This window comes from Bos taurus, chromosome 10 (assembly GCF_002263795.3).
Source record: "Bos taurus isolate L1 Dominette 01449 registration number 42190680 breed Hereford chromosome 10, ARS-UCD2.0, whole genome shotgun sequence".
Taxonomy (NCBI): Eukaryota; Metazoa; Chordata; class Mammalia; order Artiodactyla; family Bovidae; genus Bos; species Bos taurus.
Genome location: NC_037337.1, coordinates 81700426 through 81717500, shown reverse-complemented (window position 1 = coordinate 81717500; position 17075 = coordinate 81700426). Strand labels below are relative to the sequence as shown.

General features: G+C 47.1%; 1 protein-coding gene across 6 annotated transcripts in view; it reads right to left on the bottom strand.

Annotated features, from left to right (window-relative positions):
- Positions 1-17075, bottom strand: part of SMOC1 (SPARC related modular calcium binding 1) — a 146119-nt gene that overhangs the window by 21929 nt on the left and 107115 nt on the right. For all 6 annotated transcript variants that reach the window (XM_005211949.5, XM_005211950.5, XM_010809447.4 and 3 more), the window contains 1 exon segment: positions 14994-15074. In XM_005211949.5, coding sequence (XP_005212006.1) covers positions 14994-15074 — 81 coding nt within the window.

The window sequence follows — 17075 nt, the reverse complement described above, 5'->3', positions numbered from 1 at the left end:
GCCTGGCACCTTCCAAAGGATTACACAAGAGTGTTTCAATAGCTCTCCCAGCCCCAAGTGGGTAACTTTATTTTCCTACCTCGTATTTCATGCCACAAAAAAAAAAGTGACAGATGAGCAAAACCAAAAGAAAACAGCTTTTTACTGGCCCCGCGTTCATGTAACAACCTCTGACAGAGACTTTAAATTATAAGATCCTCCAGGCCAACATTCTAAAGCCGTAAATCAGATGGAAGGCGAGATGTGAACAGAGGTGGAGAAAGCTTCCCTGGGGACAGAGCAAATGATGGGCCTGACTTCACACCGTCGGGGATCCTGAGACTGCAGGGATGTGGAGAGGAGCCAGCCGAGGAGAGGTGGGAACCCGTAGTCTGGGGGCTGTCGACAGATTTCTGGACGTCCTTGAAGGCTGTTCTGAGATGTTTGCAGCCCGCTTCCATAGAGGCTGCACGGAGTTCCACGGAGAATAAAACCATACAAATGATGACGCGAGCTAACTTGGAAAAACTAGGGGGCTAGCAGTGGAATTTGAGAAAAGGCTAAACGCAGGGTTTATTACTTTTTTCTTTGTTTGCTTGCTTGCTTATTACTTTATGATGATCTCTGCAAGTCCAAGTGCTTCTCTAAGAAAGAGGCAGGAAAGGTTTATAATCATAGTACTAACCATTTGCAAAGAAAACACAGAGAATTTGTCTTCCAACAGAGAGAAAATCTCTCCTAAAATCCTCTTTATACTAATAATAGTCAAAGCAAATATTCACTGAGAAGCATGCGCCAGGCAGTAGAATAAGGACTTCACTTGCCTAATCTCTTCATCCCTGTGAAGTAGGTGCTGCTATTAAGCCCATTTTATTTTTTTTAAATATGTATTTATTTATTTAGCTGTGTTGGGTCTTAGCTGTGGCGCATGGGCTGCGATGCATGGGCTTTAGTTGCCCTGTGGCATCTCAGTTCCTCGACCAGGGATCTAACCCATGTCCCCCACATTGGAAGACAGATTCTTAATCACTGGAACACCAGAGAAGTCCCTTTGCCACTTTATAGACCAGGAGACATTCATGAATTTTCCCAAGTTCACTCAGCCAGGCAAGAGGAGAGCTGAGGCTCTGGTCAAGGGCTCTGACAATCAAGCCTGTCTTGCTGAACTCTAGACAGAGATTGTTGCCTCTAATCATTTGCTTTTAGGGGAAAGTACATTTATTTTTATGGTGTGAAGATTTTCCAGCCAGTCCATTTGTAGACTGCCATAAACGTGCTGCATTCTAAAGCAAATGTGTAAAAACCCACGCTTACCCTTTTGACACAGCACTGCTTCTTCTGAACCAAAAATTTTTCTCCGCTAGAGCGCACCCTGGACCTCATACCTTCATATTTTTCCCTCTTTGCCTCCGAACCAGAACACCTAAAGCCAAATCTGTAACTCACCCACCACTGACAGACAGTAACATGAATAATAATAGCTAACTGCTCTCTGAGTTTTTACTACATGCCCAGCTCAGTAATGGGCACTTTTGTTAACTCAAACTCAGCTGCTCAGTCATGTCTGACTCTTTGGGACCCCATGGACTGTAGCCCGCCAGGCTCCTCTGTCCACGGGATTCTCCAGGCAAGAATACTGGAGTGGGTTGCCATGCCTCCCTCCAGGGGATCTTCCTGACCCAAGGGTCAAACCTGAGTCTCTTGCATCTCCTCTATTGGCAGGCAGATTCTTTACCACTGTGCCATCTGGGAATCCTCTTTATAAAATCATCCCATAAGTATTATATACCCCACAAGTATTGCAGCCCTCTTGGACCCCTCAACCAATCAATCAATCAATTATTCCTTTAGTGCTTCTCCAGAGGTCATGCAAATGCTGATCAGTACATAACGAGAGGCATAAGCTTATTCTGCATCTGAAGACGCAGAAGCCAGCTCCACCCTTAGGGCCATTGCTACCCTCTGCCCTTCTCAATCACTCCCAAACAAATCTTAAAATTGACAGCTGTGAAGAAGTCACCTTCCAGAATGCAAGCCAGGGGACCTATTTCAAGGGTCTGTCCACTGGTTCAGAAAGGAAGCTCCTCAGAAGTTGACACTCGCTGTTCTGAAACATTCAGTCTCTGCTCAGGGAAGTTCAGGGAAAGATGAGATGATTAGAAGGTCCGGCCTGATAACTCTGAGAATGGGCTGGGACATCTGTAAACACTGGGAAGACATAAACATCAGAGGAGAGGGAACAGGCAGGCCTTGTTCAGGGCGACTCGGGAATACCTAACCACACATTCTTGCACTCAAGCACACTCAGCCCTTCTAATCCATTCCGAGACAATGCAGACAACAAGTGAAAGCCGATGTACTCCCCACCTGGCAGTGGGTCATTTCACTCTCACTCACAAACCTCCGGCTGCCTGAGAGAAGAAACACAACAGAGAAGTAGCCCGTGGAAGGAATGAAAACGCGGTCCAACTCTTGCCACCGGAAAGCACACAGCCCTCCCCACCAATCACACAGCAGCGGAGCAAATCAGGGCTGCGCCTGGGTGGGAGTGGGCAGGGAGGGGGCCGGGGAGAGAGAGACCAGGCCGAACCAGACAACACAAACCCTGTCTGCAGGCCCAGGGTGCAGATTCTCGGCTGTCCAGCCAAGACGGGAGGAGTGTGGAAAACAGCCCTGTCTGCTACGGCCAGTCCCTGCCTCTGCACCTCTCAATGACCCATGGTAATTAGGAGCAACGGAGAGCATGGACAATTTTAACCCCCAGCTAACTCTCCATCTCGATTTTAGCCCAGTTTATCCTTTGTTTCTGGGAACATTTTCTTCTTTATCATCTGTTTCTTTTTTCTTCTTAAAAAAAAAATGTCCAACAAACATAAACATGAAAAGATTCAAGTTTCAGGTCCTTGGGCTGGTCTTTCTCTCTGGCTGCTGCATTCCAGAGAACCTGCTGAAGGAAGGAACAGACAGAAAAGCTGGGAGGCTGGGTAACCAAACACCCGAGTGAGCAGGTATTGACGAGCCAGGCATATCTTGAACTCTTCGGAGAAGGAGCTGGGGAGCCATATAGTGATGGAGACCCAGAGGGAGACGGGAGGAGAGAGAAGGCAGAAGTCAGAGAGCATCAGTAGTGGTGGGGGCTCTCCAGAGAAACTGAACCAATAGAAAAAAGAAAAAAAAAATATATATATATATATATATTTGGATATGGCTATATATGTGGAGAGAGAGAGATTTATCTCAAAGATTTGGCTCCAAGCTGACAAGCTAGAAATTCAGGTAAGAATGATGGGGCAGTCTCTAGTTCAACATCAATAGGTAAGGCCAGCAGGCTGGAAATTCAGGCAGGATATCTATGTCACAGTCTGGAGGGAGCATGCCTTCTTTTCCAGGAAATCTCAAGTTTCACTCTTAATGCCTTCAACTGATTGGATGAGGCCCACCCACACCACAGAGGGTCATCTGCTTTACTTCAAGTCAATTGATTATAAAAGTTAATCATGTCTAAAATAATACCTCTGCAGCAACATCCAAACTAGTGTTTGACCAAACTGACTACTGTGGCCTAGTCAAGCTGGCCCCTAAAATTAGTCGACACTGGGTCCCTATGAAAAATGAGACCAAGAACAAAGCCCAGTCTTATAGAAAACCATACACAGAAAAGCTGAGAAGAGTCATGGGTCCCAGAAACATGTATCGGGAAAGATGCCTCAATGAATGATGCAATCTTCCCAGAGAAAGAACCAGAAGCTCTCCTCCGAGGGGAGGAGCAGCTGGGAATTAAAGGCAGCTTTTCAGGCTGACTCAACCAAGCACCACCTATGCTGCAGACAGGGCAGTGGGGTGTGGACAGGGCCGACAACAATGTCCTGAGACAGATCAGTGCTCCTGGGGTCTCAAATCTAATGTGGGATCTGGGGTAACACAGGAGATTGGGGCTCACAGAGAGGATGCAGAGGGGGTCGAGGGACTTCCTGGCCCCCGGGACTGGGTGTGCGCTGGCACCATGGCAGGCTCAGGAAGAGGTCAGAAAAGTCTCATAAGAGGCAGCAAGAAGAAAGAACTAGCCACGAGATCCTGACCTACCCTCATTCTAGGCCTCCTCCATCCCCAGAGCTTTCCCTGGGGGCCCCACCTAGAGCAAGGCCTCCCTCTGCACTCCTCCTGGACTCCTCACCCTGGGCACCGGGACTTAACAAGACTGCAAGCTCCCAAGGGCAAGGGCCCTGTCGCAGCCTTCCTGACCCTTCCCCACATCCAGCCCTGAGCCCCAGCACCTCACTCATAGGAGAACCATGGAGACCCAGGTGTAAAGGATGCTCAGAGTATACAGCCCAAGAACCCTGCTATTGCTTGAATACTTGCTGTGCCATCCCCAGCTGCAGGATTCTGTGCTAGCCTGACACTTCAGAGATGGGCCCTCACCGCTGAGTCAAGTGTGTGTGTTGGGGGTGGTGGGGGTTGGGGAGGGATGAGACCACAGAGTCTAGAAAAAGAAAATCTGCCCCTTTGACTCATCCTAGGAAATGCCACACTCAACCCTCAGACCATCCAGCACTAGATTTTCTTAAAAGAAAAATCAATACATGGTACCCGCCTGAAAAACAGGAGCAGTGTATCTATGTTGTAAAAGGAATTGTCCCACTGGGCCAAGAATACCAAGGAAAACAGTAGCATTGTGTCGTCTACAATTACCCTGAAACCCTTCAAATACCTCACACCCACCTAGTCTCTTATCAAAAATGAATGAAATGCTGAAGGATAACACAAAATAACAAGCTAAAGTTTTTAACAAGTTAAAAAAAAAAACCTTTCCTGAAATTCCAGAACATGAAATTCCAGAGGCATAAGAAATTGCATGGCTCCTGCCTCAGGATTCTCTGGGTTGGCACAAATGGCGTGTGCTCTGGGGAGTTTCACAGAGAATCTGGCCGATGAAGAAACTGCAGGAACAAAAGGAGGGACTGGAAGGACCAGGTTTGAAGGCACTGACTTCCTGTTTCCAAAGAGCCAGTCCTGTGACTGGACATGCGGACTCCAGGGAGGAGATGCTGCAGGATGTATGATCTCGGACAGTTCGCAGGACACCACTGAGCAGCCCTTTCTATTTATTTGGCCACGTGTGTCAGCACCTGCGACCGCTTTTCTGTCCTCCCGTCATGCCCAGCAGTGAGCTGTCACTTGGCTGTCATCAATCCCCTAGTCTCAGAGTCATCCAGGGACCCCAAGTAACCCCTGAAGAGGAGGGGAACCCACAGAACTGTTCCTCAGAGCTCCCTCTGGAACAGACAGTGGCCAAGAAAAGGAGAGGTCTTGCCAGGGCAGGGAAGAAGCAGACCCCCTGACAAACAGAACAAAGTCAATCCTTGAAACTGCTCAGGTGTGTATCAAGCAGGGGTAGATGTAGAGAGAATAGACACAGAATACGCACAGATTTAAAATGGTCACCTCTACCATGGGAATAGGTTTCTCCAAATGACCCTTTAATCAAGGGACGGCAGAGGATTCAATGGTTGGATGGCATCACTGACTCAATGAACATGAATCTGAGCAAACTCTGGGAGATAGTGAAGGACAGGGAAGCCTGGCGTGCTGCAGTCCACAGGGTCACAAAGAGCCAGACGCAACTTAGAGACTGAATAACATGATGCTAAAGCTGAAACTCCAGTACTTTGGCCACCTCATGCGAAGAGCTGACTCATTTGAAAAGACTCTGATGCTGGGAGGGATTAGGGGCAGGAGGAGAAGAGGACGACAGAGGATGAGATGGCTGGATGGCATCACTGACTCGATGGACGTGAGTCTGAGTGAACTCTGGGAGTTGGTGATGGACAGCGAGGATGGGGTCACAAAAGAATCAGACACGACTGAGCAACTGAACTGAACTGAACAACAAAGAGGCCTTGACATGAGAGCTGTTGATGGGTTCGGAACCCTGGGCAAGGCCCTTATTAGTCTGGGCTCCTTTTTCTCGTTTAGAATGAAGCAGTGGTGGAGTTCCCTGATGGTCCAGTGGTTAAGAATCCAATTGCTAATGCAGGGGTAGTGGGCTTGATCCCTGGTCTGGGAACATTCCATATGTCATGGAGCAACTTGACTTCTAGCAAGATGGAAGAAGCCAATTACAAGCCTGTGTGCTACCACTGCTGAGCCCAGGCACCTGGAGCCCGAGCTCTGCAACAAGAGAAGCCACCATGATGAGAAGCCCATGCACAACAAAGAGTAGCTCCCACTCATCGCAACTAGAAAAAACCTGCCTGCACCAATGAAGACCCAGAGCAGCCAAAAATAAACAAATAATATGAAGACTCTTGAGAGTCCCTTGGACTGTAAGGAGATCAAACCAGTCAATCCTGAAGGAAATCAACCCTACATATTCATTGGAAGGACTGGAGCTGAAGCTGAAGCTGAAGCTCCATTACTTTGGCCACCTGATTTGAAGAGTAGACTCAGTGGAAAAGACCCTGATGCTGGGAAAGATCAAGGGCAGGAGGAGAAGGGGACGACAGGATGAGATGGTTGGATGGCATCACTGACTCGATGGACATGAGTCTGAGCAAACTCCGGGAGATGGTGAAGGACAGGGAAGCTTGGCAGGGTGCAGTCCATGGGGTCGCAAAGGGTCGGAAACAACTGAGCGACTGAACAACAACAATACATGTCTTTAAAAAGGCAAATGCAGCAGGGGTACTAGAGGCGGCCACCTCGATAGCCCACCACCTTACAGCCAGGCCAGAGCTTCCCCACGGCTCCGGGCCTGAGCCAGCTTAGGCTCCCTGACCCCAGGAGAGCCCTAGAACCAGGAAGCAGCTGAGCACGGGGCAAGGCTGCCGTTTTGCCCCCATGCCTCGCTCCCCCAACCCCCACTCCTGCCACGGCCATACTGCGTCCAACTGCTTGTGGCTTAGAACCCACCCCCGCCAAACAAAACTAACAATGCCCGCCTCGTGTCCCCAACACACCCACTCACAGGCGTGTGTGCAGTAGGCTCTGTAAATAGGGCCCAGTGCTCGGATGAAGTGCTGTGGGTCAGGAGGCGTAAGGGAAAATTACAAACCAACCAGCCTGTCTAAATAATTTCTCTCTGGGGCACCTAAAATGGGCATGCACGGTTCACCGTTGTCTGAAGTCGTACCCTCTGTCTTCCCACACAGACAGACGCTGAGAACTGGAGGAAAACAAGATCTAAATTCTACAGAAGATACTTCTTCTAGGATAGACTATCCCAATATAGCATAGAGGCACTTTTTTTAAACTTTTTCCCCAAAGCATCACTGACTCACAGCCACTCGAATTTTAGAAAAGGCGCCATCTCTATTGACTCATGCTCATATGACCCTTCCACCAAAAAGAATATGAAACTCTTCACAGTGGTTTTGCAATGACAAGTACTCAGAAGTGGTAAGCTGGCATCTCTGTAGTTTTTCTCACTAACTTCGCTGACCTTGACCTGACAAGCTCTTCCTTTAAGGACAAAAGCTAGAAACAAAAATTCAGGTGAGAAGGAAGGAGGGGTCGTGGAAGGGGGAGATGGAAGAGAGGTCTTTTTTAATTTGTCAAATAAAGTATCATAATTTCACTCTTCTCCTCCAAACAATAACACTGCACATATGAGTGTGCTCATAAACTATATACCCTGTCTACTTCCAAAGTCTTCTTACAAATAAACCCAGAATGAGGCTGCTCAGACCAAAGCAGAGATGGCAGCTGACTTCTAACAAGTTGGAAGAAGTCAATTACAATTATCTCAGCAGGGCCTTCGATTAGTTTTTTCTTTTTTTCCAGCAGCAGAGGCCAAAAGTAGAACATTAGGATGCGGTGGGTTTGCTCTTACCACCACAAGCATACAAACTCAATAAAATCTTTGCTAGTGGAGCAAGTTCCAGACCCCTCCCAGTCACACTGCACCTCTATGTTCCAAACAGACAACATGGGGTGAAGGAGCAAGGCGACTGGGAAAACCGATCTTAAAACAAGATTAAAATGGACTGCAAGGCTAGGCTCTCTGGGGCCTCCAAATGTGTTTCAGATCCTCTTAGCAAAGGGAGAACTTAAGAAAGGCCTTTGTTGTCGGAGAGAAAGTCATAAGAATGACCACCCATCCCCACCCCTGGCTCTTATTCTGCTGGCCATGATGGACCAAGACACCTGCAGAAGATACGTGGGCAGACATCCAGAAGGCCAGTGATAGAAATAAACATCAAGGATTTGTTTTTATACAGATATTCTAAATGCACACCAGCCCAGCCCCATCTGCGGCTGCTAACGTTAGTGGGTTACTCATTCTTCCTTCCAATCACGTCATGCGCAAGTCTCCAGGTGGCTGTGGGGTATTTGCTTACAACGGCTACCGCTGGTTTCCCTGAAAACTGTTTATTTTTCCAGGCCTCAGGTCATTACATCACCCCGCGGTTTCTGGGCAGACCAAGAGCACTGGTTTAGGGGGTGGGGGATCCAACCGGGAGGTGCTATTGCTCTGTGACCCGAAGTCCCAGCTCTAGGAGCAGCCACCCCGGCAGGAACTTCCAGGTAAGGGAAGTGTATCCAAAAGGTGACGGAGGGGCCCAAAGTAGGCCTAGGAGAGCACTGTTCCGACCCTGGCAGGTCAGGACAGGATGCTGAAAACAGCTTATTTGTGACTCGGATGGTGACTGAGGCAAACACCCTCGTGTTCAAGGAGGGCAGGGGTGCATTTCCACCTGTGTCTCCGCTGGTGGCTGGTCTCCAGGGAGCAGGGTTACCAGTGGCTGCTGCATTTGCAGATGGACTAAAGGAAGGTCTGCCAGGCAAACAGGTGAGGAAGGAAAGACACAGTCCATTTGAATTGAACCCACAGCGCCAGGTGCTAGGGCCTCTTGAAGTCAGATCATGACGTTAACTAGAAAAGATGGAGATAAAGGAAAGAAAGGGATGGGAGGAGAGAAGTCAAATGACCTCACAGGTGGCCACCGGTGGGTATCAGGCCAGGAAAGAGGGAAAGGGCTGTAGTACACGCCTTCAGGGCATCGTCTCCATGAACAGCAAAGTGAAGGCTCACACGACCACATTTCCTGAGAGATAATATTTTCCCAGAGGAGAAAGCACAGAATTTTGTCACACAGAAAGAGAGAGAGGGGAAAAAAAAAAGACTTTTATAAATCACATGCTGTAGGCACATGTCCGCATGTAACAAAATTAGAAGCAGTTAAGATATGGATGAAAGATGAGATGAAGCCTAGTTTTTGTCATTTCTTGGATCTCTGTACTCTCTTCTCTAACATGTAAGTGATTACAGTTTTTTTTTTTTTTTAATCTAGTTATAATAAGAAATGCTTTGATCACTAGCCCCTGGTACCAAAATCTCAGCAAGAGTTTGTTTTCTTATAAAAGCAGTTTGTTTTCTTATAAAAATGTTTTCTTATACATGTGTTTCTGGCCAACACGTGTATAGGAGAAGATGCTCGCTGTCAAATTCTAGGATGTTCGCCACCAGGTGCATTGTCTGCTTGGCTGCAAGAAGAACTCCTGGTACAAAGGAGGCGAGAATCAGAAGTTCAACAGGCAAACTTGCTGCTGTGGACCCTACCACGTACTCAGAGGGTGACCCTGACCATGATAAGCCTACGACAAAGCCTTAAAAACAGGGACCAAAAACTTCAGGAGGAGGGAAGGAGACAGGATAAGTCTGCAGGCGTAAGTGTCATGTTGTTGCAAAACTTCAGCTGCCCGGTGGAACCTTTCCAACGTCAACAGTCCCCAGGCCAGAAACCAAGCCTGGCGTCACAGGGTCTGAGCGTGAAAGAAGGATGTTTGGGGTGTAAAAGAAGCTGGGATGGCCTTTTTCCTCTGGGAGAGAGAGAGAGCTGAGGAGGAGAGTGCTCACTCAGTCGGCTCACAGAGTCCCACTCCAACCTCCCCAGGGGTGTGGGTGGAAGCTCTCCAGACTCAGAATCTTTCATCAAACTCTAATGGGGAAGTGTCCCAGGGGCCCCATGCAGAGGCTGCTGTCCATTCCAGACCCCAGACCCAGACAAGTTATCATTCAAGTCTATGTGACTTCTCATCAAACCAAGTGAAATCATGTGAAAATTGGCCAACACAACACATCAAGGTAGTCCATTGAGGTGTTTTCAATAATTTACGCGCTCCTACTGTGTGCCAGGCCTTTTAGATACACTGAATTCTCAGGAAAATCCTGCAAGGCATTAATGACTTTATCTAATAAATAAGGAAATCAAGGTTCAGGGTAGCTAATTATTAACTTTCTCAAGGTCACCCAGCCTCTCAGTAGGAAGCAGCCAGTTCTACTGTTGTTCAGTCACTCCATGGTGTCCGACTCTGCGACCCTATGGACTGCAGCACACCAGGCTTCCCTGTCCATCACCATCTTCCGGAGCTTGCTCAGATTCATATCCATGGAGTCGGTGATGCCATCCAACCATCTCGTCCTCTGTTGTTCCCTTCTCCTCCTCTGTTGTTCCCTTCTCCTCTTGTCTTCAATCTTTCCCAGCATCTTTGCATCAGGTGGCCAAAGGACTGGAGCTTCAGCCTCAGCCTCAGTCCTTCCAATGAATATTCAGCACTGATTTCTTTTAGGATTGACTGGTTTGATCTCCTTGCAGTCCAAGGGACTCTCAAGAGTCTTCTCCAACACCATAGTTCAAAAGCATCAATTCTTCAGCTCAGCCTTCTTTATGGTCCAACTCTCACATCCATAGAATTGCCTGATACCAGACCATGCTCATGCCATTACATGGTTGAGCTCTTCTGTATACAAAAGATTCCCTACCCTCCCACCTATGAAGGCCAAGCCTCAGGATGCTTTCTGGGCACTTGTGAGAGCGTGCACGGGAAAGGATGTTAAAGCTCACAGGAGAGGTGGAAGTGCTACGTGAGCCACCTGAAGAATTTTACGCTAATACAGGCTTCCCACGGCACGTCAGGAAACATCTCAGGAGACACAGCCCCTACTTCCAAGAAAGAGACCACAAAATGTGAGAAAGACACACTTCTACTCACGATCCCACCCAAATGCTTCTACTTCAATCTTATATGGGCTTCCCTGGTGGCTCAGTGGTAAAGAATCTGCCTGCCAATGCAGCAGACATGGGTTCAATCCCTGGGCTGGGAAGATCCCCTGGAGGAAGAAATGGCAACCCACTCCAGTATTCTTACCTGGGAAATCTCATGGACAGAAGCCTGGTGGGCGACAGTCCATGAAGCCACAAAGAGTCAGACACGACTTAGCGACTGAACAACAACAATGCAACAATCATATACCAGCAGTCAGCACACTTTTTTAATGTAAAGGATCAGATCATATTTTAGGCTTTGTAGGCCAAACGGTCTCTGACACTACTCTTTAACTTGACAGTTACAGCATGGAAACAGCCATAGATGACTGTACATAAATAAATGAACATGGCTGTGTTCAAATAAAACTTTATTTGCAAAATCAGTCATGAGGCCTTTTGCCAGCCTGTTATGCACGTATGAGACATGATGGCCTTCACACAGAATTACATCAAAAAGGGTGGCAGGCACTCTGTCAGTATTACCACTTGACCATGATGGAGAATGTCCCAGTTTCTTAGAAAATGCCCACGGTATCAATCTTTGATAATGATCTCTGGTCTCAGTTTCTCTCTTGGAACCTTTAGCTCTCTCCCAACTATCTTGTCCTATATGCCAACCTCACAGATATAACTGGGGCCAACCATGGAAAAATAAGGTGACTGGGCCCCTCTGACAAAAGTAAGGGGGTAGTACCTGCCTGGAAACCATTCCTCAGCATGACCCCATACTCATGCAATTGGAAACTACTCAGAGGAAGAAGGAGTGGAAAGAAGAAGGACTTGAGTGGAAGCAAACATTATCAAACTTGACATTGCCCTTCATCACACACAAAGAACATAGCCCAAAAGATAGGCACTGTATTCCCAGAGAAATCGTTTTCTTCAGCCCTACCACTTACTACAAAGATCCGTCTAGTCAAAGCTATGGTTTTTCCAGTAGTCATGTATGGATGTGAGAGTTGGACAATAAAGAAAGCTGAGCGTTTAAGAATTGATGTTTTTGAACTGTGGTGTTGGAGGAGACTCTTAAGAGTCCCTTGGACTGCAAGGAGATCCAACCAGTCCATCCTAAAGGAAATCAGCCCTGAATATTCATTGGAAGGACTGATGCTAAAGCTGAAACTCTGATACTTTGGCCACCTGATACAAGGAACTTACTCATTTGAAAAGACCCTGATGCTGGGAAAGATTGAAGGTGGGAGGAGAAGGGGACGACAGATGATGAGATGGCTGGATGGCATCACCGACTCAATGGACATGAGTTTGAGTAAACTCCAGGAGTTGGTGATGGACAGGGCGGCGTGGCGTGCTGCAGTCCATGGGGTCGCAAAGAGTCCGACACGACTGAGCAACTGAACTGAACTGAAATGAACCATTTACTAGCTGTGAACCAGGACATGTTACTTCCTCTCTCTTGGCCTTTGACTCTTCATCTATAAGACAAGGACGACAACACTTTTCTCACAGTGTTATGGCGATGCTCAAAGAGAACACATAGCTGATACAGGTAGCTGATAGCTGTGATGACAATGACAATTCTGTCTTTATTGATGAAGATCCTTTCTGCTGCATCCTTCTCCGAAGCAATCAAATGCGTTAAGCAAAATTCTCTAATAGATATGACACACAGGCACTAAAGCCCTTGCCTTCACAGAGTATAGCCTAGATAGAGAAATTAACCACTGGTAGGTGAAAAAGGGGCTTCCCAGGTGGCACCAGTAGTAATGAACCCGACTGCCAATGCAGGAGACAGAAGAGATACAGGTTTGATCCCTGGGTCCGGAAGATGTCCTGGAGGAGGTCATGGCAATCCACTCCAGTATTCTTGCCTGGAGAATCTCACAGACAGAGGAGCCTGGCAGGCTACAGTCCACGGGGTCGCAAAGAGTTGGACATGACTGAAGCAACATAGCACACACAGGTGAAAAGAATCACAAAAGCAGTTGCTAAAGGTCAAATGTTTCAGGCAAAAAGTACCACATAATTTCAGAGAGAGCTCTCCCTCCTATCTACCCCTTGGGCACCAGATGAGAAGTGAGCCCCCTACTGGGGACTTTTTGCAGATACCACTTACAGATAGCACAGGTACCAAGACTTCTCTTTGACTTACCGTATTTGCTTAACAGTGAGGGAAGAGTGGAGGAAAGATCTAAGAAGAAGCTTCCTAATAGATGCTTTTGCTTAAGGTGACAATTACAAATTCTTTCCTAATTAAGAATTCTCACTATAAGCAGTATCATTGAGAGTGAAAAGTGAAATTTGCTCAGTCATGTCCAGTGCTTTGCCACCCATGGCCTAAGCAGTCCATGGAATGCTCCACTCCAGAATACTGAAGTGGGTAGCTGTTCCCTTCTCCAGGGGATCTTCCCAAGCCAGGGATCAAACTCAGTCTCCCGCATTGCAGGCGAATTCTTTACAGTCCCAATTTTCCCACCAAAGATGATGATAGTAATAAATATAGTGTAGTTACAATTTATCATGCACTTACTGTTTATCACTTACTCAGGCTTTAAGTAATATACAGACTAACTTAGTTAACCTTTACTCACCATCCTTTAAGGGGGAGATTATTATTGCAGCTGAGCACTGAGGCTTGGTGGGGAGGGAGGGAGGCATTTGACCTCAGTGGGTGTTTGACTTCAGTTGATTTGACTTCACTTGACTTCACTAAGTGTTGAAGCCAGAAAGAGAACCCCAAATCGGTGTTTTAACCATGGCCCCTGTTCTATCAACGACTCTGGCCCACAGGATGTCACATGGGCTCCTTCCCACCCCAGTGTCCCAGGTCTCCTCCAGCTTCTGTCAAACAGGGAACCAGACACGGGCCCGGGTACTTGGCCAAGAAAATCAATCGATGCCATGTGGCTTCACCTCACAGTCTAAACCATTCCACGCACCCCAGTGTCCACAACCTTTAGGACAAAGCTGGCAAACCATACAGATAGCCAAAAGGAGGGCAAGGGCAGCTCACTCATTCACTGATGCTCATGCAAAACTGCCTCCCAGGTGAAAGGGATGTATCTTTAGTTCACGGTCCTTGCTATTTATCAGGAAAAGATGATATGGCTAAATTCAATAACCAGCAGAAATATGCCAAGTGGCATTTCTCAGAATTAGGTCTGAGGCTGAAAGAAGAGTAAGTCCCCCCGATAGAGAAATAAATTGGGTCTGTTAATAACACATTGATGGACATCTAGTTTCTATTGATGGTAAATGAACTTTTCAACTTTGGTCTTCATTGATGGTAAATGATCTCTATAATCTGATCACTTCAGAAATGATTACCTTTCTATAAGGATTCCAGTTTCCCTGGTGGCTCAGTGCTAAAGAATCCGACTGCCAATGCAGGAGACATGAGTCTGATGTCTGGGTCAGGAAGGAAGGAAATGGCAACCCATGCCAGTATGCTTGCCTGGGAAACCCCATAGACAGAGGAGCCTTGTGGGCTACAGTCCAGGGGTTCACGAAAGAGTTGGACACAACTTAGAAACCAAACAACAACTACAAGGGTTCAACCAGTACTAAAACCTGGACACTTACAAGATCTTGAAAGATCAGATTAGAAAAGACGTGATTGCAGGCAGTTAGTTAGAGCCTTAAAAACACATAGATCCAAGGTTCTTAAGGTTTGAAGTCCAACTTCTCTATGCCCAGCCATTCTTCCAAATCCTTCTGTATTGCACATAGAAAGTCAATTAAAATATTAAAACCTACCATCAAACTATTTTTTTTTAGCTAAAAGGATCAACTACTTATGAAAGATGATCCCTGAGTCCTAATTGAAGACAATTAAAGTTGGAAGAGATTAACTCATCTCATCTCCTCATTTTACAGCTGTGGAAGAAACTGAAGGCCAAAATGGTGAAATGACTTGCCCAACCCCACACAGTAACAGTCATGGAGTAACCATGTGGCACCCATGGGTAGATCAGGTATGCACATAATCCAAGGCAGATAATTTACCTGAATTTCTTATGTTGGTGTTGTTCAGTTTGGAGTCCTTGATTACCAAGTGCTTAATCCAGAGAGTGGGAGCTGTGATTTCTGAAAAAAAAAAAAAAAAGAAGAGAGAAAATAAAGTCTGGGCAACAGAGAGTATGAAACTTGGGATGTAACCCCCAGACTTTTTAAAAGCCTGAGGCATCAAAGATAGAGCCATCTCCCTCATCCCATGTCCACTTCATCCCAACAGCCTCTTGCTTCCTCCCTATGGAAGCTCCTCTCTATCCGCTCATCCCATGTCCACTGCATCCCAACAGCCTCTTGCTTCCTCCCTATGGAAGCTCCTCTCTATCTGCTCAGAGGAGCCAGCTAGGGCCTCTTGTGCTGGGAGGCAGAGTGGTCAGAGTCCAGAGGCATTGAGCCACTCCATCCAGGAATAAAAATATTATCCCAGGAGGTGAGGAAAATGGGCCAAGCCAAGTCTCTCTCAGCTGCTTCCCTGGAAGAAGATTTAAAGGAAATAAATCAACAAACCAATGCCAAAAAAACCACAGAGACCATTTTGGAAGAAACAGCTGAGCCACAGCAGCTTTTAGCTCTCTGAGACTCTGCTCCACATGGGAAAGAAAGTAATGGGCCTAATGTGTGCTTCAATCTCTTTTCTAATGGTTTCTCATCAAACAGAGGCAGAATTCTTCATCCAGAGAGCTCTAGGAGGCCACCAGGCTCTCCAGGGCTGGGGTCACCCAGTGGACAGGTGCTGTGGAAATCTGAGGATGCCCCTGAGCACTGGAGATGAGACCTTTCGTGAGTACATGGTAAAGGTCTTCCAAGTTGACGTGGTCTCTATTTCCTACCCAGACTGCCCAGGGTCCAGGGTCCAGGGTCCAGGGTCCCAGACTCGCCAATGATCTAGGACATTTGTGGATCACAGAAACATTTGAATTTCTAGGCATGAACACACAAGTGTTCCACTCCACGGCCAGCTGCAAAGGATATCTTGTGTTTTTGTCTAGAGCTGAGCCTGGGCTAGGGCCATCCTTAGCCAACAGTTCCAACAAGTGGCATCACTTCTTTTTGTTCCTCTGTCTCACTGTCCAGTCTTAGGATCCAAGCCTGGATATACTCAGCTGAAAGCTGCTAAAAGGTTGCTGTATATTGCACTGAGTGCCACATCTCGTTGTCAGACTTTCTAGAAACTACACTCTGCCAAGATTCCTGCTCCCCCTCATGGGAACCTGGAGTATTTAGCAAAGCACGCTGAAGGATATAGGCCCTGAGCAGCTCAAACTCACACTGAAGCCAGCCTTCTGCACCCAAGTTCCAGTTGTCCGCTCCTCAGACCTCCAGAGATACCCAGCCTGCTTTGCCACCAACTACCGCTATTTCTCTTGATCTAGCATTTCTCTTCCCCCAATGTCTGGACTCAACTCTCATGGTCCCTACAAGTCAGCCAAGCCAACTCCATGCACCAGTCTCTTTCCTGTGACTTTCCTCATTACACTGTTTCCACCATACTCCCTCCTTCGTCCCTGCCTGGAACACCCTGATTCTTCCCTCACACTTTCAGATTCAGCTCAAGTTCCCTCTCTTCACAGAATCTTTTCCCAGACCACTGTGATCTCTTTCTTCTGGAAATGTCTATCACAGAGGAAATAAAACTGAGACCATGTAGCTTCATACATAAATTCTCCAATAGTTGCCACTCTGTTGAGAGCAAAGGCTTTCATCTTATCTATTTCTCCTTCGTCCCCAGCAGGCCTCGCACAATGCTGGGTACAGAGCACTACAAGGACTTGTAAGAGCTGACTCATTTAGAAAAACGATGCTGCCGGCCTGTCTTTCTCAGCCATGGCTGCTCGGTCTTGGCAGTTTGCAGGGTCCATCCAGGCTGTGTTATTGTTGGATGTTAGTGGCCAGGCAGGAAGCCTGGTGAGAACAGAGGGCCTTTCCAGAAGTGGAGGGTGTACTAGTTCCTGGGAGGGTTTGCATTTTTTAAAAACGTTAAAAACAGCCTGGCTTAAACCGGGAAAAATTGAAATTAAAAAAGGAAAAAAAAATAATAGTAAAGCTTAAACAAACATCCGAAGGAAAGACCTGTCC